This window comes from Lissotriton helveticus, chromosome 3_1 (assembly GCF_964261635.1).
Source record: "Lissotriton helveticus chromosome 3_1, aLisHel1.1, whole genome shotgun sequence".
NCBI lineage: Eukaryota > Metazoa > Chordata > Amphibia > Caudata > Salamandridae > Lissotriton > Lissotriton helveticus.
Genome location: NC_136061.1, coordinates 1,159,361,295 through 1,159,385,111, shown reverse-complemented (window position 1 = coordinate 1,159,385,111; position 23,817 = coordinate 1,159,361,295). Strand labels below are relative to the sequence as shown.

At 47.2% G+C, this 23,817-nt stretch overlaps 1 protein-coding gene across 5 annotated transcripts in view; it reads right to left on the bottom strand.

Moving 5' to 3' along the window:
* SYTL1 (synaptotagmin like 1) overlaps positions 1-23,817 on the bottom strand; it is a 452,201-nt gene that overhangs the window by 306,899 nt on the left and 121,485 nt on the right. Inside the window, exon 1 of one of the 5 annotated variants that reach the window (XM_078681781.1) lies at positions 4,668-5,020. The exons of 1 other annotated variant lie outside the window; for it this stretch is intronic. Coding sequence is in view for 1 of the 4 variants with exons in the window: in XM_078681782.1 (XP_078537908.1) it covers positions 4,324-4,397 (74 nt within the window). In the remaining 3 variants the exon portion in view is untranslated. Of the gene's footprint in view, positions 1-2,534; positions 2,666-4,323; positions 5,021-23,817 lie in introns of those variants that run through there. 3 more of the 5 variants (XM_078681779.1, XM_078681782.1, XM_078681780.1) reach the window with 3 other exon arrangements.

Below are 23,817 nucleotides of genomic sequence, written 5' to 3'. Positions count from 1 at the left end.
GGACTGCTGAGACATGGATCAGGCAGGGGGGACTGCTGAGACATGGATCAGGGCAGGGGGGACTGCTGAGACATGGATCAAGGCAGGGGGGACTGCTGAGACATGGATCAGGGCAGGGGGGACTGCTGAGACATGGATCAAGGCAGGGGGGACTGCAGAGAGATGGATCAGGGCAGTGGGGACTGCTGAGACATGGACCAGGGCAAGGGGGACTGCTGAGACATGGATCAGGGCAGGGGGGACTGCTGAGACATGGATCAGGGCAGGGGGACTGCTGAGACATGGATCAGGGCAGGGGGACTGCTGAGACATGGATCAGGGCAGGGGGGACTGCTGAGACATGGATCAGGCAGGGGGGACTGCTGAGACATGGATCAGGCAGGGGGGACTGCTGAGACATGGATCATGGCAGGGGGGACTGCTGAGACATGGATCAGGCAGGGGGGACTGCTGAGACATGGATCAGGCAGGGGGACTGCTGAGACATGGATCAGGCAGGGGGGACTGCAGAGACATGGATCAGGGCAGGGGGGACTGCTGAGACATGGATCAAGGCAGGGGGGACTGCTGAGACATGGATCAGGGCAGGGGGGACTGCTGAGACATGGATCAGGGCAGATCAGGGCAAGGGGGACTGCTGAGACATGGATCAGGGCAGTGGGGACTGCTGAGACATGGATCAGGCAGGGGGGACTGCAGAGACATGGATCAGGGCAGGGGGGACTGCTGAGACATGGATCAAGGCAGGGGGGACTGCTGAGACATGGATCAGGGCAGGGGGGACTGCTGAGACATGGATCAGGGCAGGGGGGACTGCTGAGACATGGATCAGGGCAGTGGGGACTGCTGAGACATGGATCAGGGCAAGGGGGACTGCTGAGACATGGATCAGGGCAGGGGGGACTGCTGAGACATGGATCAGGCAGGGGGGACTGCTGAGACATGGATCAGGCAGGGGGGACTGCTGAGACATGGATCAGGCAGAGGGGACTGCTGAGACATGGATCAGGGCAGGGGGGACTGCTGAGACATGGATCAGGGCAGGGGGACTGCTGAGACATGGATCAGGGCAGGGGGGACTGCTGAGACATGGATCAGGCAGGGGTGACTGCTGAGACATGGATCAGGCAGGGGTGACTGCTGAGACATGGATCAGGCAGGGGGAACTGCTGAGACATGGATCAGGCAGGGGGAACTGCTGAGACATGGATCAGGCAGGGGAGACTGCTGAGACATGGATCAGGCAGGGGGGACTGCTGAGACATGGATCAGGCAGGGGGGGACTGCTGAGACATGGATCAGGCAGGGGGGACTGCTGAGACATGGATCAGGGCAGGGGGGACTGCTGAGACATGGATCAGGGCAGGGGGGACTGCTGAGACATGGATCAGGCAGGGGGGACTGCTGAGACATGGATCAGGCAGGGGGGACTGCTGAGACATGGATCAGGGCAGTGGGGACTGCTGAGACATGGATCAGGCAGGGGGGACTGCTGAGACATGGATCAGGCAGGGGGGACTGCTGAGACATGGATCAGGGCAGGGGGGACTGCTGAGACATGGATCAGGGCAGGGGGGACTGCTGAGACATGGATCAGGGCAGGGGGGACTGCTGGGACATGGATCAGGGCAGAGGGACTGCTGAGACATGGATCAGGGCAGAGGGGACTGCTGAGACATGGATCAGGGCAGGGGGGACTGCTGAGACATGGATCAGGCAGAGGGGACTGCTGAGACATGGATCAGGGCAGGGGGGACTGCTGAGACATGGATCAGGGCAGGGGGACTGCTGAGACATGGATCAGGCAGGGGGGACTGCTGAGACATGGATCAGACAAGGGGGACTGCTGAGACATGGATCAGGCGCTGCGTAGACTGCCACGTATCTGAGACAGACGACGGAAGAGGCAACGATCATACACCGCAGCCCCTGATCAGAGACGGAGACTGCGGTGATAAGGGGACCAGAGAGCCGGTCTGTGTGATGTGACTGTAGAGATAAAGGCACAAATGCGAGATGTGCGGACGGGAAGTAGAAACACAGACAAGAGACATACTCTGTCCTGACACAGACAGAGGACAGCGACAAAGATCAAAAACAGGCGACTATAGGCATCAAAGTCAAACGCTGCAGACTGCAGGCCCTGAAAGGGACCAGGCACAACACAATTACCAGACACACTGAAGACTGTAGACACCCTATATGGCCGCTGAGACCTGAATCAGGTCGGAGGCGAGAGACAGCAGATATAAAGAGACGCAAAAGTCACACAGACACACACAGATAAAGAGACACGCGACACACAGCAATGAAACGCATGAGACAGCAGACATGGGAAACACGGATCAGACATACATCAGAAAGAAAGCGCTTCGACGCCTCTTCAGGGATGGTAAGCGAGATATAAATACAATGACATACATAAATCAGAAACAGCACGGAACGAACAGAGGGGCAGGAACACACAGCTGAGTCTGGGTGGACACAGGCAGGCCAGCAGACCCGCACAGCAAGCACAAACCGGAGAGCCTTACCGGAGGGTGAATGGAGCCGAGAGACTGCGAGGCCGGCTGGAGAGGGAGTGCCACCGCCGAGGGCATGGGTGCGGCCTGGGCGGACATGGGGGTGGGGCGGCAGACTCACCTACCCAACACAGACAGATGTTTACCATCACCACCCACACGCCAGGCTGCTGCTTGTAAACTATAGCACCTTGCACAGTAGCAGCCATTCTGACAGATTCCACCTAGATCACAAGGCAGCAAAGGATCGCACAGACCAAAAACAATCACCCAATGCACAAAGAGAACACTGCCAGGCCCAGGGATGTGTCTGGGCCTCTGCGAGCTCCCAGATATGTGATAGCTCGGCGGGTGAGCGCTCGCTGCAGAGGCCGGCGAGTAACCTGCAAGCCACCCGTTCTGATCCTAGTGGCGGCCCGGCTACATCCTTCGACGTTTCCACGTTTGAGCACAGCGTGCTCTTGAGCAACAACATCCCTTGGCTTCGGTTACAACTGTTAAGATTGCAAAATGGGTCCATCTACCCACTGCCGCAATTCGCCTGGGGGTTCACAGTTTCAGTAAAGCAGCTCGTTGGGTTTAAGCACCTGGCTCGGCCTGCCGGTCACAATTACAGCAAGCTAGCTCCTATAGTCAGCGCAGCTGGCGCAGAGGTCTGTTGATGTGGCCATCATCCCCGGGCTAGCGCACGCCTTGCCAGCTTTGTGTCTGAGCTGCAGAGCTGTAAACACTGGTCCTCTCTCCCAATTGAGTCTTTCCTCTGCCCGAGGGCGCTTAGAGCAGGGCAGGTGTGAGTTACAGCGCCATGGAACCGAGAAAATCAGTGATACCAACTGCTAATTAAAGAAACGAGTTATTTTAATTATAAACAAGAGATACATGACGAATGGTGCACATATCGAAAAGGCGCGCAAATAACAGCCCTCGAAGAGTTGGAGTGCACAGCTTAGGCCTGCGGGCGGGGGCATGGACCAGAAGAGGTGAGCAGCCAAACCACAGCCTGCAGAAGCGAGGCACAGCGGACCGCACAGAGAACGGAAATGAAACCCACGCTGGAACAAGAGACAAGACGCAAAGCAAGCACAAATAGAAACTACAGACTACCACAGAGATAACTGCAAATGTTTAGTCAGCCAACCCAGCTGTTTTACTCGGATTCGAACACATTCCTGCCGGTTACACACTGATGAAGACAGCAAGCAAACCAGCTAACTATATAAGCTGTCTTCCCTGACTTTAAATGTGTTCTGCGATTTATTTAAAACTCTTTGCTGGTTACAGTCTAAACAGGTGCTGATGCCGGTGGCTTACACCCGCACACAAAGCACTTGCACGCACACCTGCATGTTAGCTCACTGAGTTACCTTAATTGGGAAGGACCCTGGTTCTAGCCTGCGCCGTCCCTAAATCGGATTGACCGGGACAGCGGCCTGGGTGGAAACAAAATATAGTGTTTGTTGTGGGGCTCGGGCGGGCGTTGTGGTGTGACAGCAGGAGGTGTGAAGAAGATGGTAGGATGGCAGCTGGTTGATGGGGGGGGGGGGGAGGGGGGACTAACAATTACGCTGAGGTACAGTAAGGCCTGATTAGAAAGTCTTTAACATGACCCCATTGAGACCAAGGGGGATGGAGGAGCTGCTGTTTGCATGACATTAAGTCAGGCCGCTAGCTCTCTGCTGCGCCCCTTGGAATGTTGGCGCCCTGTGCCTCGGCCCAGCTCGCCCATGTTCTACGCAGATCTATGGGTGATGGTTATACACGCACGGCAGGGTACGCGCAGCGCTGCGCAACAGCTACGCACCAATTCAGCGCTATCATATCCGGACTGGCACCCTTGACCCGCAGACTCCAACCGGATCTCTGTGGCTGGCGCATGTAACAGCTGGAATGTCAGACAACAGCCAGAACCAACCACAAAGCAGTCAAGTTGCAGAAAACAATGAGTCGAGGTGTTGGAGCCTGGAAGCTGATCATTGTACAAGGTACATCGAAGCTACTGCTCCCAGACGCTTGGGCACTGCTGGTTTAAGGACCGGTCCGGCTGCATTTTTCAAAGAGCACGTGGAACGAGTTGGCAGCGCTGGGCACCCGGAGACGAGACAGCGATCAAACACCCACAGGAGACCCACTCTGCTCCGCACTGACCTTCACTGCTCCCAGCGCCCTCCGCATCCCCCGCGGTGTGCAGCGTGACAGGTGCTGCAGGAGGCGGACACGGAGTCACCCGAACCCGCTCCCAGAAGGAAAACATTGACTCAGGGCGGAGGGAGCTGCCCACCTTGACCGCACAGGGCGCGGCCGCCGCCGGTCACCACGTCACACCGCCGCCTGTGCCAAGTTCTGTGATCCTGGGCAGCCGTGCCACTACCTCTGGGTCTGAGTGACTGCACCCGCGCGTCTCAGAGGGGCAGGAATGCAAGTGTGACTTGCATGGCAGGGAATCCGTTTCACAGTTCAAGGTTTAACGCACCTGCCGCTGAATTATTTGCTTAACAACCAGGTTTACCAGCACAGTAATGGTTGGTTGTCGTGGGATTAAATGTCACGAGAACACGCCTCCTCGAGTCCCAGACTTCCCATTACAAATCACTATTTTCAGGTGCTGTTTCCATTTCTACAGCGAACAGTCAACCTGGCTGGGGTATGGCTTCATAGCCAGGGCCGGCTTTAGCGCTGGTGACGCCTGCTGTGACAATGTATGTTGCACCCCCCCCCCCCCCCATGACCACCTCCACCACGGATTACCTCACTACCATCCCTCAAGTCTCCATAACTACTCTCTAGCTCAGGAGCATTTAATTAGTTTTATAGAGCCATTCATACCTGTGTAGGGTGTCAGAGCACTTTACATCACGCACACACACATTACACATAGACAATCAATCATACGTGTGTAAATCAGTGTATAGGAAATGTTATATGAGACAGAGGACCGCAAGGTGTGGGACTGACATGTCATCCATACTGATAGGCAGGATAGTTTAAGAGTGCTTGGCCTGGGGAAGCACAAACTCAGAATTTAAAACGCAATAGCATGGTTGGGGGTTCTCTTTAATAAAGCAAAACCAAAGGGGATGATGGACGGAGTGTTAAACATTGCGAGCACTCACCCCCAGTCAACTGATCTGGGTTTAATCCATCATCGTTCTTTAGCCCACTCCGTCACCCCAGTTCAGACATGGCCATATGCTAATCAGTCTGGCCACGTGCCTCATCGGAACAGTCCAGCCCGAACTACCAAGCCATGTCTTCCCTGGACCGGAAACAAGCATCCTAGGACCGGTTTCTGGCATTTCAGCCGTCTTCAGCCAGGCTTGCTTGAATCCAGTGGCAAAGTGAGCAAGGGACCCACGTCTGGGCATACCCTGCCAACTTAATGCGAACAAAGAAAAAACAAAGGGGATGATGGACGGAGTGTTGAACATTGCAAGCACTCACCCCCAGTCAACTGATCTGGGTTTTACTGGGGGTGAGTGCTTGCAATGTTCAACATTCTGTCCATCATCCCCTTTGGTTTTGCTTGGTTCTCCTCAATAATCAGAATTGATGTCTACCCAAATGAACCCTTTTTCAAACATTAGGATAACAAAAGACTGGGGAAAAGTTATAACACTCTAATATTTACCTTGCATTTCGTATGCAGCTCTTTGATGACAGTTAATATCTCACTGTTCAATGTTATAATTATAACTTATAAACTGCAAGTAACAAGGGAAGTCTCGGACAAAAGCAGTAACCCATTGACCTATGTACATTATATGCACTTTGTGATCTGCATGGTACGCGTTCTTGGCAGCAGGCATACTAACCCTCTGTCCTACCTTACTATGAGTCAAAGCTTCCACTAGCCTAAACTCTGTCTCTTTCCAGGAATAACATTAATCACCGGAGTTATCTTGACATTTTTATTGTTGCCTGAAAATTGCTGGAGGTCAGGAACACAGCAGCAGTTGCTTTTAAACCCATAATATACCTCAAACACAACGCCCCCAGCCAAATTCAGTGCCCGGCGCAGTCGCACCGCCCTAGAGCTGGCCCTGTCGTAGTTCTGTGGGCTGGCTCAGGTTGTCTCAGTATGCAAAACAAGGGTTCCCATTGGATATTGAAGTTTGAGGAATCCTGTGAAAATATATGCCGGATATTCCAATCCTTTGCAGCCAAACTGAAACAAGCAGGCAAAGCCAATAGGCCTCGGCTTGAAAATATCGAGCTATTAGCTTTGTCGGTGCTTTTTGTAACCGACATGTGAACGCATATTTCAAGATGCATGGCCAGCAATTCTGGAATGGGTTTCTTTCGGAAGGCCACCAATGTGCTTACATGCATCAATTTCAAAATGATTAGCATCGGTAACTTAAAACAATAACAAAAAAGTATAATAAAGATAACATTAAAATTATAATGGACGCTGATGTCCGCTCCGCGGACCACTGTGAAAATCTGGCTGCCTTTTTCAGGGAAAAAGTTCTGGCTGTCTATCGTGCCTTTCCTACCACCAATCAGGATGATGAGTTTTCTTGTCCTGTTGCTACTAGACGTGAGGCTTTATCTTCTCTACCCAGTCTCTCGATGGAGGTATTTTATAAAATGGTCTCTAAAATCAAATCTGGCTCTCCAGAAGACCCTCTGAAGCCTGTACAGTTTAGAGAATCTGCTGCTGTCTGCCTCCCCCCAGTATGCCATCTCATCAACCTCTCTCTCACTTCGGGCATCGTCCCATCAAAATGGAAACAGGCTGTCGTGACACCCATTCTCAAGAAGGCCACCCTAGACCCCCTTAAACTTGAGAGCTACCGTCCCATCTCCCTCCTCCCTTGGGCCGCGAAAATTGCGGAAGCCCATGTGAACGCAGTATTGACTGAACATCTTGCGAGGGAGTGCATTCTGGACTCTTCCCAGAACGGTTTCCGTGCGGGTCATAGCACGGAAACCGCCCTACTCTCTATGACGGAACATCTTCGTTCTGTGCTTGACTCCGGTCAGACTGCGGCACTGATACTTCTCGATCTCAGTGCCGCGTTTGACACGGTTTCGCACAGAATATTACTGCAATGTCTGCGAGAGGCTGGGGTCGAAGGCATGGCACTCGATTGGTTCCGCTCCTTTTTATCCCACCGAACCTTTAAGGTTGCTACTCCTCCGTTTGAGTCCAAACTCCACCCCCTTGATCTGGGTGTGCCTCAGGGTTCATCATTGAGCCCCACTCTATTCAATCTGTATGTGAGGCCACTGGCCGATGTCGTCAGGCGGTGGGGTCGGACTATGGCCTCGTATGCGGACGACACGCAGCTTGCAGTCACCTTGAGTGGAGACTCAGACCTTGACGCTCCCAGATTCCGGGAAGGACTCCTGGCAGTGGCTAGCTGGATGAATACCAACTGTCTCCAGCTCAACGCCCAAAAAACGGAGGTTATGATTGTAGGTAAGCGAGCTGACCTTTGGGGTGATGAGTGGTGGCCCCCTGAGCTGGGTGTAACCCCTATTCCTGTGACAGAGGCGAAGAACTTGGGGGTTTGGCTTGATCCTGCCCTCAGCTTTCGTGGCCATACGAAGAAAGTAGCGGCCACATGCTTTGGTATTCTTCGAGGGCTAAGACCAATCTTGAGGTTTTTTGATCCCTCAACTAGGCAGCTGGTCATTCAAGCATCTATACTATCACGGCTTGACTATGCCAGCTCATTACTTTTGGGGGCCAACCAGGCTGAAATCATGCGGATGCAACGTATCCAGAATGCAGCAGCCAGAGCCCTTGTGGGGCTTCCAAGGTTCTGTTCTGCTGAGAGCACCATCCACTCGCTCCATTGGCTTCCGGTTACACAGAGGATCTATTTTAAGACCCTTTGTTTGGCATTCAAGATTCTCAGGATGGCCTCCCCGCCGATTCTTAACAATCTCTTGAAGTTCTATGTTCCCTCGCGCGCTCTGAGATCTTTGGGCCAAAATCTGGTTGTGATCCCTCGATTCAGATTGAGTAGAGCCGGAGGTCGTTCCTTTCGAGTTCTGGCGGCTAAGCTGTGGAATTCTCTACCTTCCCGCATTCGAGAAATTGATGAGCTGTTGAGCTTTAGGAAAGCTATTAAAACTCATCTGTTTCCTCATCCCTTTTAAACTCCTCTTTAGTATATCTTTCCCACTGTTTTGATGTGTTGTGTGTGATGACCTTACCAGAAGCGCCGGGACGCCCCTTGGCTGGGGCAGCTGTGCGCTATAAAAATGTTATTAACATAACATAACATAAAAGCTCCTCAGTAGGCAGTGCAAACTGTGTTCTAAGCGTGTGGGGTCAGCAAATTGGTTTTAAGGCTTAAAAATGCTAGCCTGGTTAGGAGTTTGGGCCATAGAGAGGTAAGAGACTATTGAGACTAAGATCATAAACTTGTAGAGGTTTATGGTGGGCGAAACTGTCTGGAATTTTGGGGGAGCCTTTCGTCAAGAGGTCTCGACACCAGTCCTTGCAGCCAAAACTTGTTGAAAGCCAGCTAGAAAATTGACGAACCTACAGTTCAATATGGGGTTATCGGAGCAAGGGCAAGCAATAATGGCCTGTCTGCAAATTCAAAACCCTCTGACCCTAAGTGCTCTTCTGAGTAGGCTTCTTCTGAGATTGGTTAGATCTGGACAGATACAAACAAGGTGGAGAAGGTCCTCTCTCGGTGAACCACACAAACGACAAGCACTGCCCTTTTTAGCTTGCCATGATGGTCACATACCAAGGATGGAAACACCTCAAGCCAGAGGGCAGGGGCGTCTTAACAGCATTAAAGGCTCCCGGGTAAAGCAGTCCACTGGTCCCTGCCTACACAACCACTCACAGGAACAAAAATGTTTAACGGAAAATTACTGTTAAATTCTGGTCTCCATTGGGCCCCTATCAGTGATCAAAGTGGGGGAAAAAAAGAAGAGCAACTGTAACTGTGGGCGGAGACTCCGAGGACGGGGATAACCCAAAGATTGGATCAGCGGGCGGAGTCAGAAGTGTGGCCAGATTGTGCCAAACACCCTAATTTTTAGTATTTGTTTGGCATTTCACCGACCAGTTACAGCTTATTGTGTTATTTAATTCAACCAATGGATACACTTGATCATTTAAGGTTTAATAGGAGTTATTGGCATTTAAATACATTCACAAAGTGGGATATATTTTCAATCACACAATGTCCCAAACGCACTTAAAAGTGGAATCACAAGCCATTTTTTTCCAAGCCATGCAGTTACTCTCATTAGCACTTCTCCTCCCTTCTTCCACAAGACCAGTTCAAACATGTATGGCAAAATGTCCTAGTATGCAAATGTTTTCTATATAATTATGGTTCTGCCATAGTTGCCACATAATACATCATCCACTGCATAATCTTACAGTTTTAACTAATCATTTTTGCAGCTCAAACGGATAAAAAGTTACTAAAAAACGTGACTTGAGTTGCTGCAAAGTGGACAGCCCTTTGCAAAGGTTGACTGATCACCTTTCTCACTGCTGCATTTGTATGTTATACTGATACTAATAAGGCAGAATCTGTGCAGAGACTTAACATGTGTAAACATGTCTAAATAATAAAGTATAAGAAAATACATTGCATTACGCTGCAGCCTTTTTTGTTGTTGCATAATTTATTCAACCCTTCGGCATCATTTTGTCCCCCATTGCTGCATAATTCCAGTGGTTCCAGAGCAGGTAGCACATGTTAAAAGTGCTTGTGCATGAAGCAGAGAGACTGTGAAGTTTGCAAACTTAGCTTGGTGTGCATGCAAATCCTGCATTGCCGATCCTTGGTGAGTTGCAGCTACTACTGCTGAAACAAGGCCAATGGAAGTACCAATGGGTGAGGCGAACTGGCCTCGATGGCAGGGCCGGCTTTAGTGCTGGTGGCGCCCTGTGCAACAATGTTTGTTGGTGCCCCCAAAGATCACCTAAGCCTCAGACTCCCTCACTACAACCCTTTAACAGTCCCCCTCAAGTCTCCATAACCACACTCTTTCTCAGATGCATTTAATTTGATTTACTGCGCCACTCATAGCAGTGTACGGTGTCAGAGGACTTTACATCACACACACTACACAGAGACAATCATTTATATGTGTGTAAATCACTGTATAGGAAATGTTACATAAGACAAAGGACTACAAAGTGTAGAAGTCACATGACAGCCATACTAGTAGGCAGTATAGTTTAAAAGCTTACTGTTCTATGTTAGGATTTTAACTTATAAACTGCAAGTAACAAAAGGATCTCTCTGACAAAAGCAGTAACCTACTAACCTAGTTAATTTTCATTGTAGAGGGTGCACCAGAGAGGAAGTCAAAATCACTAGAATAAGTCCATATATAGTTTCTTTTATTCTTCACAATAGTCAGAAGTAGACGTCAGATGTCCAATTCTGACTATTGTGAAGTATAAAAGAAACTATATGGACTTAATCTAGTGATTTTGACTTCCTCTCTGGTGCACCCTCTACAACTAAAATATCTTTGCTCTGGATGCCAGGGGAGCTTAACTGCGGCAAGCTTCAGAGGTGTATGGCACAGAACTTTTAACATATATTGAATAGGTGTTTTTGTATACTTACTAACTTAGTTAACATTATGTGCACTTTGTGATTTGCATGGTACATGTTCTTTCAAGTCAAGTCAAGTCAAAAGATCTTTATTCGGATTGTAAAACATCCATAAAAGTACATGTCAAACACAACAACAAAGCATGATTGTACAAAAATAAAAATTAAAACATTAGGCTCCTATACAGTTTAAAATTCATAACAATGACATAGCTTTATCATGTGCAAAAGAGCAGCCGCTAGTGCAAAATATGCAAATGTGCAAATAACGCAATGCGAGTTAATTAGTAGAAGGGTTAATGGCACAGCAAAGATATACAAATGAGGACCTTTAGAATTACAAATTCATAGCAGCGAATAACTAGTACATGGGTAACAAAAGGCAGCCGTGCGGTACAAATATACAGTGTGCAAATATGCAAAAGGTGCATGGTGCGAGTTTCCTTACTCAATAGACAGGGAAGCACGGGACCGGACAACAGCTTTAAGGAAGCAACTCACTCTAAAAGTCGCTTCGTCCGACTTTAGCTTCATTAGGTCTTTAAAAGCTAATTTAAAACCCATCAACGCATTTTTCCTGCAGTATGGTATTAAAAAGTGCTTAGTGTGCATTGCATAAAAACCACAGAAAAAGGTAAAATGGAGCAAGCTTTGTGTTCCACCAAGATTACAGGGACAACTTACATTTTCCAAATGTTTATTATAGCCTAGTGGGAAGCAGAGTAGATTTATAATGCTTCCATCTCTACATGTTCTTTGCAGCAGGCACATTAACCCTTCTTTCCAAGAGTCAACCCCTGCACTAGACAAAACTCTGATCTCTCTCTAGGAAGAACTTTAATCACCAAAGTTATCATGACATTTTTATTTTTGCTGAAAATTGCTGGAGGCCAGGAAGGAGGCAGCAAATATTTTTTAAATCATAATATACTTGCAAACACTATGCACCCACCCGAAATAGGTACCCAGTGTGCTCACACCGTTAGCACCGCCCTAACCTGCTCAAGGTTCATGTGACCTCAGTGACAGAGTCACAGTGACTGGATCATTGTTGCTCTAGGGTGTGCTGCTTCGTAGGCCTGACCGCAAGACTGGAGATGAACTTCAGTATGGAATGTGATGGACAGGACTTTAAGGTTAAGCCATAATTGACACCACTAGGGTACACCTGCTTGTACTAAGACATCAGGCCTGCTAAGGTCTAGTGGGGCCTTCTAAGGTCTAGCTTGGGAATATGCTCCCTCAGTAGAGTGGTCTGGTGGATTGGTCATGAAGGCTGAACCTGGTTCCCCAGTTTCAAATTCGAGCTCTGGCCATAGTGCCACATCCTCTCCCTCACTGAACACCATACTGCCCCACTGAGAGAAACTTGCACTGCCTTCAGCTACAACCTAGTTATTCCTGCTATAAACACTTAGATTTGGCTCTATTCAAATTATACACTTGATAAGAGTAATATGATGCCTAAAACAAAAGTACAAGCAAAAACTCATGGGGAATTCAAGATTAAGTAAATCATGTGAAATATAAGCAGAAACAACATGGTTATTTTAATGATCTCTCACTCATTATTCAGAAATTAGCAAGTGGTTTTACCTGAAAAGTTAAGGACATGACTAGAGGGCCCTGAAGGTAACCGTTTCAATGTCCATTGCTTATATCCTTACAAAACGTAAGCAGTATGGTTTAAAAAGTCCACATCCATAAACACAGAGCCATGGTATACATTTTGTTTTCCAATCCACACATCAACCAGGTATTGCAATACATCAAGGAATGGTGCACTTCCACACCTGGGGGACAACAATGCTGTTCAAAGAAAGACGAAAACACAAAAGTAGCGCTTCACTGCAAAGTCTGTAAAGTGAGGCTGATGTGTTTGGATGTGAATAAAGCCAGTCTGGCCACCTTGCAACCATTCTGTCTTGCTTTATTTAGTTATGTTTTTATTTTTTATATTTAAAACCTTTTATTCCTCTCCATCCCGAGGCTGCCCTTTGGAATATAAAAAATGTCAGAAAAAGGGCATTTCCTGCAAGAGTGTTTTTCTTTTTTGGATCCATTTCACAGGGAAGCAACTAGATGAAAAGAAGGTAAGAGAGGTTGTGAACCGTTTCTTCAAGTCACAGTTTTCAGTAAGTGAGGAGCAAGACAGAAAGAGAGGGAATAATAGGAAGAGGGGGGTAGGGGCAACTGCCAGCACAGAAAAGAAGAGGACATTGTCCGTGTCTTCTCTGGGCAGTAAGGAAGAGACAGAGTCCTTTTCCTTCTCTGCCCGCCCCGAACATCCACAAAAGCAAGCTGAGCCTTATCTGGATGCCTTTGCTATTTCTGCCGTCCTGGGACACAGTTTTGAAAAGAAAAAGTAGGGGAACGGGATCTTTTTATTAAAAGAAGTAGGGGCACGCCGTGCCCTTCCGATCCCGCCTACTTCGACCACTAGCCCCTATGCTCGTGGGACCGCCGGGCAACTGCCCAGCGTCCCATGCGTTAAGACGGCACTGTATAAAGGACAAAAACGTCTGCTTCTTGAAAGCAGAGTAAGTTTGACCGAAGTATGCGGCTGGCCTCAGCTGCTTATAGCTATTCACTAGCATCCACGCATGAGATCTTTTTGTCAGAATTAATTTGTCCGCGATCAAGGATTTTTCCTTCACATGCTTACTTATAACCCTTTTAAAGATCACGTAGGGAAGTGCTGGTCCCACAGACCATTCACTTGCAGTGTTGAAACTGAACTTTCAAGGAAGCCCTTGAAGGATGAGGTAAGGAGGCTAGTTAATGTAGAGAAGAGTTTTCACCGGAGAGCTTCAGCCTGTAGCAGCACTTCAGTCAGTCAGTTGAACAACTTTATTTAGTCACTCGACCATAAAAGCACAAAAATAACAATAGCACTCAGATCAAAGCATCTTATCGCAATAAAAGCTATAATACAACAATCACAGAATTACTATACTCCCCATTACAAGATACAGAGAATAAAAAGTCAAGGGCAATACAAAAAAAGTTCGTAAAACTCATCATAAAAGAAGCTATCACCAGGTATACTTAAATATTAAAATACTAGCATCACTGAAATTACACTGCATATTTTCTTCTCATTTTCAATGCTTGTGTATAGAATGAAAGATTAACTAACACATGGCCGGATACTCAAGGCACTGAAGGAAATGTAACCCCTCCTGATGATTATTTAAAGATCTCCCACTTAATATAGGTCGGAGAAACCGTGACCTAAAAACAGAATATTGAGAGCAAAACAGCATAGAATTAGCAGCTCTTTATGAAGGCACTCTGCCTCTCAAATGCTAGCCGTGTGAGGCCAAATTCTAGGCGGATCTGTGCCAGAGACACATACTTTGGGATGCTCAAGACTCATTTGTAAGCCTTGATAAGTAAAGCATCCAAGGAGGCTGAGTCATGACCTAGAAACACCTCACTACCATAAGTAATCGTCGAAAAGCGTTTTAATGCCATGATGGGTAGGAGTGACTCGAGCTGGGGCCTTTCAGGTTAGTTGGAAGGGTACAGAAAGCTGCAAAAACTCGTTACCTGTTATGATTTGTAACTGCCTTTGTGGTAAGAAGGAACCTTTGCCATCCATCAAGACACTCAGATATTTGTATGTGTCCACTTTGCTAAGAGGGTGCTTGTTCAGCAACCAGGTAGCTCTTCTCCTTATGCGCCCTGTGATGGACATGCCTCTGGCCTTGTTTCTATTAATTTCCAATGTGATTTCACTAGCTTACGTAGATAATGCATCTATCAGTGGCTGTAGGTCAACTTTTTTGGAACTACAGCAGAAGACGTCCTCTGCATGCAGAAGGTGCTTTAAATTAAAGGGACTCAGGCATGAAGAATGGATATTTGTCGAGTCAAGCACCTTCGTCAGATCTGATAGAAAGATTGAAAAGATCCGGTGAAAGCACACGCCCTTGTTTGAGGCCCTGGTTAGTCAGAGTTTTCCTGGGCAGGCGGGACCCGTTGCCTATTTTTATCCTGGTCCAGGTGTTTGTGTAAAGCATTTGGAGTCCTTTCAGCAGAGGCGATGGTGCGCTGCAGTCTGAGAGCTTTTTCCGTAGTTAGCTCGATCTCCACAATAGAAAAGTCAATTTAAAGTCGAAGCATAGGTGAAGCAGAGTTTTTTTTCTGTTTATCCATGATGAGTGCTAGAGCCAAGATGTTTTTAGGGTGCAGGGAGTGCGCCAATCTCAAAATACTATTTTGCCCAGAGTGCTAAAAAGCCTTGCACTAATCTTGTTCTAGTATCGTGAAAAAACAGCAACTTCGATCCTTCTCGACCTCTCTGCAGCCTTCTACACCGTACTCCACCACAAATGGATCAAAAGACTCCACCACATCGGCATTCAAGGGGACGCGAGCAGATGGATCACCTCCTTCCTCACAGGAAGAACCCAGAGAATCCACCTCCCACCTTTCCCCTCTGAACCCAAGGAGATTACCTGCGGTGTCCTCCTGGGCACATCTCTCAGCCCCACGCTCTTCAACGCATATAAGACCCCGCTAGCCAACACTGTCATATCACCTACAGTCTCAACACAATTTCCTACGCAGACGACACCTAGCTCATCCTCTAACTCACCAATGGTGATGGTGTGCTGCAGTCGGAGAGCTTTTTCCGTAGTTAGCTCGATCTACACAATAAAAAGTCAATTTAAAGTCGAAGCATAGGTGAAGCACAGTTTTGTTTTTTTCTATTTATCCATGATGAGTGCTAGAGCCAAGATGTTTGTTAGGGTACCAGGTCCTTTGAAGAACCCTTTTCGATTAGGGGGCACAATGGTATTTCTAGTTGACCATACTGTTAGGTCAGCCAACAAAGATGATGCAAAGTATTTGAACTCAATATACAGCAGAGATATTAGACGGTAGGTTTGTGGCTTGGATTCAACCACCAGTGTTACATATCGGATTTATTATAGATCTGCTCCACACATCCAGCAATGTCCCTTGTGGTGAGGTCATGGGTGAATAGCGAGGTGAGTTTTCTGGCCCAAAATGGGAGATTTTCTTTAATTATTGCAGATGGGATCCCATTCGGCCCTCACTTGCATCAAGATAAATGTGCACATGTGCATTGTGACAAAAGAGTGAAAGTGCGTTGTGATGCACTACAGCCACTTTTAATTTACCGTTCTAACATGGCGGTCATCCATTTAGAACAGTAAATTAAAACCTTAAGAAGGGAAAAAGAAGTGCGCACAAAGTGAAAAAAAGGGTGCATATGGCTGAGCATCTCTTCACAACTATCAGGCCCTCGTATAAATAAACAAATAAATAGCAGATCTTGACATAGCTAATACATCTGGCTTTGATGTTCCAATGAATGTGAACACAGGCATTCACAGATGCTGTGTATATGCGCTGCAAACACAAATGTTGTTTATCACATGTGGCTTTGGGCAAACTGAGGGGAATGGGGCAGAGGGGGTGGATGCAGGGAGTGCGCCAACCTCAAAATATTATTTTGCCCAGCCTTGCACTAATCTTGTTCTAGTATCGTGAAAAAACAGCAACTTCGATCCTTCTCGACTTCTCTGCAGCCTTCTACACCGTACTCCACCACAAACGGATCAAAAGACTCCACCACATCGGCATTCAAGGGGACGCGAGCAGATGGATCACCTCCTTCCTCACAGGAAGAACCCAGAGGATCCACCTCTCACCTTTCCCCTCTGAACCCAAGGAGATTACCTGTGGTGTCCCCCTGGGCACATCTCTCAGCCCCACGCTCTTCAACGTATATAAGACCCCGCTAGCCAACACTGTCAGATCCCACAGTCTCAACACAATTTCCTACGCAGACAACACCCAGCTCATCCTCTCACTCAACAATGAACCCACCACCACCGGAACCAAATTCCATAGATGCATGACAAACGTCGCCGACTGAATGAAGAACAACTGCCTGCAGCTGAAGATAGACAAGAAGGAAGTACTGATTTTTGGCAACAGCAGCAACACATGGAACAACTCCTTGTGGCCGTCAGACTTAGGACCCGTACCCACTCCCTCCAACCATGCCAGAAACCTCAGAATCATCATTGACAGCAAGCTCACCATTAAATCACAGATCAACGCTGTCTTCTCCAACTGCTTCTTCAATCTGTGCATGCTATGCAAGATTTTCAAGTGTCTACCCCTACACATGAGACACACGTGACACAAGTCCTCATCACCAGCCGACTGGGCTATGGCAATGTCCTCTACATAGGAATTGTGGCACACCTTCTACAGAGACTCCAAACCATACAGACCACCGCAGCCAGACTCATCCTCGACCTTCGTTGATGAAACCATATCACACCCCACCTTAGGTTACTCCACTGGCTCCCCGTACAGAAGAGATGCCAATTCAAGCTGCTGACCCACGCCAGTCTAGTGTCTCCTGCTTGCTTATGGTACGCTCATGGTAGGCTCTGTTCTGCTAGCGTTCAAGAAGTGGAGGGGCAATGGTAAAGGCCCTTGCCCCATGGACTACTATTGAACTAGGACGGGAGGAGAGAGCCAGGGTGGTAGATGGTATGTGAGCTAAGCTGGGTGCTCTATGGGGTGGTCACAGCAGGTGGGCCCAGAGAGGTGTGGGTGGCTTAGGATCAAGGTGTCGCCTCTTGTTGCAGTTTCATCCACTATTAACTTTAAAATGCCCGTCTCCAGAAGACAGTGGCAGCAACTCTCCCCAGCAGCTGTGCATATAGAGTTGGCTGCTTGTAAAACCCTGTGTAGGTTACTAAAGTACAGACTGTTGAGCCTGTATTGGACAGGATCACAGATTCTCCTCTGCTTCGGCCCTAATACAATGCCTTGTCTGAATTAAAAGACAATTCAGTTGCTATGTACACCCTAGATGTGTGTATGTTTGCGATATAGACTTACGACAAATTATAGCCAGGGGAGTGTTTTTTACAGCGCATATCCTGAACTGATGTATTTCAAGGCGCTCCTATATGTGATCGTAAAGGAAATTGAGGCGCAGTGGAACAAGGTAATTGCCTTGGGTCACAAAATGTGGTCCCATATGGAAGTCAGGATTCCTCAGGTTTACGTTTCCTGGTTGCACAGTTCAGCTAATAGGTAGGTATTTCTTTATCCTGTTTTACATCACATTTGTTTGCTTTGTCTTTCTTTTAATGCTACACAAGTATCGTGTATTTTATTTTAATTGAATTTTTATAGCGCTTACCTTCCGTCTAGATGTGTTGAAGTGATTTGTCAAATGCTGCTGACTGAACAACAGAGGCAAACCACAATTGGCATCCCCCCACCCACAAAAAGTTCAATATCAAAATGTCTACAACACAGACACCCCCCTAATGCTTCCAACCATTGTTCTCAAACACCAGTGTCAGCCGTGTGCCCCTACTTCGGATGTTCAACAGCACAGGATGTAAAAATCCTACCTTCACAGCCATGCTGACTTTGATCTGTTGTTGAAAATACGGATTAGTATGGGAGTGGGAGTCTTGTCCCACTGCGCACACACACTTTCATGAAAGGAAGGGCAACAACTGCTCTCAAATGTGTTTGAATATATCCAAGTCCTTTTTTCTTTAAACAGGACTTAAAAAAGTGCACATCTGATGTTCAAACAGAGATGTTGTCCAGGCTCTTGGAAACAGGCCAATTGGGAAGTGTGCTTGAAATATAAATGAAGCAAAAAGGACCCTGTGATTGCAGAAATATCTGTTGATCCTTATAAATAATGGAATTTAGTCTAGCTGGTAATGTGCTTTATCTAGAAACTCGCCAACGTTTAAAGACATACATTGATTTTGTCCTCCTTGCATATGTTGAAGCTCAATATAATTTCAGACTTCATGGCCTTACTGTATACTCCTCCCTAGTTACCAGTATAGCTATTTATTTTTATGTGAAACAACCTGAAATCTTAGTATGGTTTAATGTTTGCTATCTAAAAACTAAATAAATCAATAAAATGGTTAACTGCTGGATAGAGAAACATCCATTACAACACAGGCATCACAACACAATGCCTTTACAAAACAGTCAATACAACACAAGTTCCATTACAATGCATGCTATTACAACACATGCCATTGCAACACATATCCCTCACTGACCAGCACCTTCCCTGAGGTAAGCATCCAGCTGTGTTAGAATAGTAATTTTGTTGTAATTACACATGCGTTGTAATGACCTGCGTTGTAATAGCATGCGTTGCAATAGAAGATGCGTTGTAAAAAACATGCTGTAAAGGTATGCGTTGTAACGTCATACATCCACTGGATATGGTTCATGTTTAACACACATCGGTACATCATGTACTTTAGCAGTCTGAAGCCATCCACGGGCCCTTGGTGCCCACCCCCAGTCCCTGGGCACAGCAGGTTGGAAAATAAATGAAAGACAACTTAGTTATAGGATGATGTCAAACTAACAGTGTCCATCATCACTGCTACTCCAGTGCTAAGATTCACGCACACACACATCAGTGATAATGTATCTCAATGTAGTTGAAGCACAAAGACCCACCATGCACAACTCCACCAGTGCACCTCTGGCCTACACACCTTACATATAGAAGTAGCTCCGGGGATGTACCTCAAATCTGTGGTAACACTTCATTTCACAGTGCTGAACCCCATTTGTGGTTCTGCCAGTGCTCATGAGTACTGGTCAGTAGCACTCACAGATTTTCTCGATTTTGGTTTCGCACACAGTGTGCCTAATAAATCTGTATCCTGCAACAGTACCTGCTATTGTAATGAATAGAAACACTCTTAATTCTGCTGACGTCCCTCAATTCCACAGCAGCATCTATTGTTTCAGTGCCAACACCCACACACTGCTAGCTAGCTGGCAGCTCATCAACAGAATGACACTACACACACAACAGCCAATTAAATAACAATCTCTGATGTTTACCTGGCTGCCTAACAAAAACATCCTAAAACCTATCCAGCACTGTGGCACTCCAAATAACATCTATTTACTGCCGATGGTCATGCTGATGACAGTAAACAAAAGCACATGTTTATTATGCTGCAGCTCATTTCCAGGTTTCGCGTAGATAGAACAAGCGCGGTCTCTGTGAGACATGTTGTTTCCATCCAGTGGGCTTACAACCTGCCCATAACTTACAATTGGTTACAGTCATGGCCCTGCACTCTCTGCCACTATACTCTGCTCTGCATCACTCTACTCTATGCCGCTGCACTGTACACCACTACATTCTACGCCACTTTACTCTGCACCCCTCTACTCCATGCCAATGTACTCTACACCACGGCACACCATGCTATTCTACTCTACTCTGTACCACTCTACGCCACTGTACTCTACACCACTGCAATCTATGCCACCATATGCCACTGCACTCTATGCCACTGCACTCTACACCACTGCACTCAATGCCACTCTACTCTGCACAACTGCACTCTACTCTGTACCACTCTACTCTATGCCAATGCACTCTATGTCACTGCACCCTACTCTGCACTGCTCTACTCAATGCCACTGCATTCTACACCACTGCACTCTACACCACTTTACTCTGCATCACTTTACTCCATGCCTATGCACTCTACACCATGGCACACCATGCTATTCTACTTTACTCCATACCACTCTATGCCACTGCGGCACCATATGCCACTGCACTCTATGCCACTGCACTCTACTCCACTGCACTCTATGCCACTGCACTCTATGCCACTCTACTCTGCACAACTGCTCTCTACTCTGTACCACTCTACTCTATGCCAATGTACTCTATGTCACTGCACCCTACTCTGCCTGCTCTACTCAACGCCACTGCATTCTACACCACTGCACTCAACACCACATTACTCTGCATCACTCTACTCCATACCTATGCACTCTACACCACGACACACCATGCTATTCTGCTCTATTCTGTGCCACTCTACGCCACTGCACTCTATGCCACTGCGCCACAATATGCCACGGTACTCTATGCCATTGTACTTTACACCACTGCACTCCATTCCAATCTACTCTGTGTAACTGCATTCTACTCTGCACCACTCTACTCTGTGGCTGATGCACTATATGCCACTGCTTTCTACTCTGCAACACTCTACATCACTGCACTCTGCACCACTATACTATACTCTACTCTGCACCTCTCTTCTCTACGCAACTGCACTGTACTCTGCACCGCTGCACTCTGTGCCACTGCATTCTACGCCCCTGTAGTCTACTCTGCACCACTCTATTCTACGCTACTGCACTGTATGCAGCTCTACTCTGCACCACTCTACTCTACATAATACACTCTACACCACTGCACTGTACACCACTCCACTCTATGACATTGCACTTTACTCTGCACCACTCTACTCCACTGCACTCTACACCACTCTACTCTACTCTGCACCACTCTATGCTACTGCTCTCTATGCCACTGCACTCTACGCCACTGCACTACTATACTCTACACCACTGCACTCTTCACCACTATATACTCTACCCTGCACCACTGTACTCCCCTGCACTCTACACCACCCTGCTCTAGTCAGCACCACTCTACTCAGAGCTACTGCTCTCTACACCACTGCACTCTACTCTGAACTACTCTATGCCACTTCACTCTACGCCAGGTTACTCTACTCTAGTCTATGCCATCTTCACACCACACCACTGCACTCTACGCTATGCCACTCCACTCCACACAGTGCCACTCTACCCCACTCCACGCAATGCCACTCGATGGCACTCTACGCCACTCCAAGCCACTCTACGCCACTCCACTCTACTCTACGCCAATCCACTCTACACCACCCCACTCGACTCTATGCCATTCTAATGTTGTCTGTGCCACTCCACCTCATGCCACACAACTGTACGCCTCTGTACCCTACCCCACTCTACTCTATGCCACTCCACTCTACACTTCACTTCACTTTACTCTATACACTTTACGTCACTCCAAGCCACTATACTCCACTCTCCTCCACTCTACGCCACTTCACTCCACTCTATTGCATGCCACTCCACTCCCCTCCAATCCATGCTGCTCTACAACATGGCTAAAAGACATTGACAATGCCAATAGCTCTCACGTAGGTGAAACATATTGGCATTTCCAAATGCTTGCTTTTTCTCTGTATCTGGCATCTGGAAACGGAAAGTTACACATATTTTCTGCAGGGTGTCCATCTGCTAGATCCACACAAGATATTTAACATGATGCTGAACTATGCTTTGTAGATAGTCGTCATGCAATTTCTGCTCCAGGCATTTATGTGCACCTTTGAAAAGGTGCTTTCAGTTAGACCATTTTCATGCGGTCTAGTATCAATATAGCTACTATCTCAACATCAGAACAAGCTTTGGCAAAGCCAAGAGGTCTGGTGCTGGCCGTTAGTCTTTAGGCTTAAATAATTCTTTTTTTTTCCAGTACTGGTTTTTGAAAAACGTTTTTGTTGAGGACGATTGTGTCCCTCCTCACTCCAAAAAACGGTGGAAAGCAAAATTATTATGTGGTCTGCAAAAGTACACATTATTATAGCAGTCCCTGGAACCGAAGAGAACTACTTTGTGTGTGGACGGGCTCCTTGTGAAAGGGCAGCATGAAGTTACTCGCAGTGAAGTCAGCCAATGACTGAAGGGGGCTGACTCATTGCTTCATGACGCAGACTGCAGTGGGTGGAAGAAAAATGTGAATGGAACAACAGGCTAATGGATAAAGTCTGGCTGAAAAGCCCTGTAACTAACTATGTTATACACATACTTTTAGTGAAATCAAAAGGTCTTGGAGAACACCAGACCTAAAAAAGTCAATTGCTCTGCATTGACTGCCAGTCACTTTGCTAATGCTTTTGCATTGAAAAGATAAGTAAAAAAGGAGTCTTGCAAAGAGAAGATTCTATAGCTAGATAGCCAAATAGATAAATGATAGTGTAGTGCTAGAGGCACTCTTGTTGTCTGAAACCCTGTGATGACCTTTGACTACCGTTATTTTAACTGACTTGTGTGTTTTTTTGATCTAGCCTGAATGTACGACGGTCCTGCATATGCCTGTTTCTCTTAAAAGTTTATTTCTTGTAATCTTGCTGTCTTTCGTTGGGGGTTGTCACAGAGTAGGACACCCTTGCCAAGAGCAGAATGTGTGGGATGTGCATTTGAAAGCATGATAGGGAGGGAGAGGTGGAATGTTCTTTTTGGTCTTGAAGTGCAGTGTTGTGGGCAGTGATGCACACATGTGCTTGGTGTTGTACATTGAGAGATTAAGTATGTGAATCTACAAGCAGTTGTGCACAATTGTGCATTGTGTTGTACATTGATGAGAATTATGAAGTTCTTGGCCTCAAGTCATCTTGTTTTCTGACTTTGCCTTGCTTCAGCTTTTTCTGCGTGCACAACAGTGCTTGCAAGTTGTTTGGGTTAATCACATTCGAGGTCTTTTTGTTTTTGTGAGAGATTGTTTGGAATGTACCCGTAAGGCTTTGTGAGCTTCATCAAGATAAAGGCTGGAACATGCGAGATTTGGAGAAGGGGATGTGAGAACTCCTTCCTGCCATGGGAGTGCTTGCTAGGAACCAGGCCAGTTCTGGTAAGATTTCTCTGGCGTGGGGGCAGGACTTTCCTGAACCTTCAATTGTGTTTTGAGATCATAAAGCTGACGGTAGTTGACTTAGAAACTGGGCGTTTGGAAGCTGAGTGGGGATGGACGCGTCTACCTCGGAGCGTGGAACCCTGGTTGCTGAGGCTCTCAATCACTGCTGTTTAATTTCTCC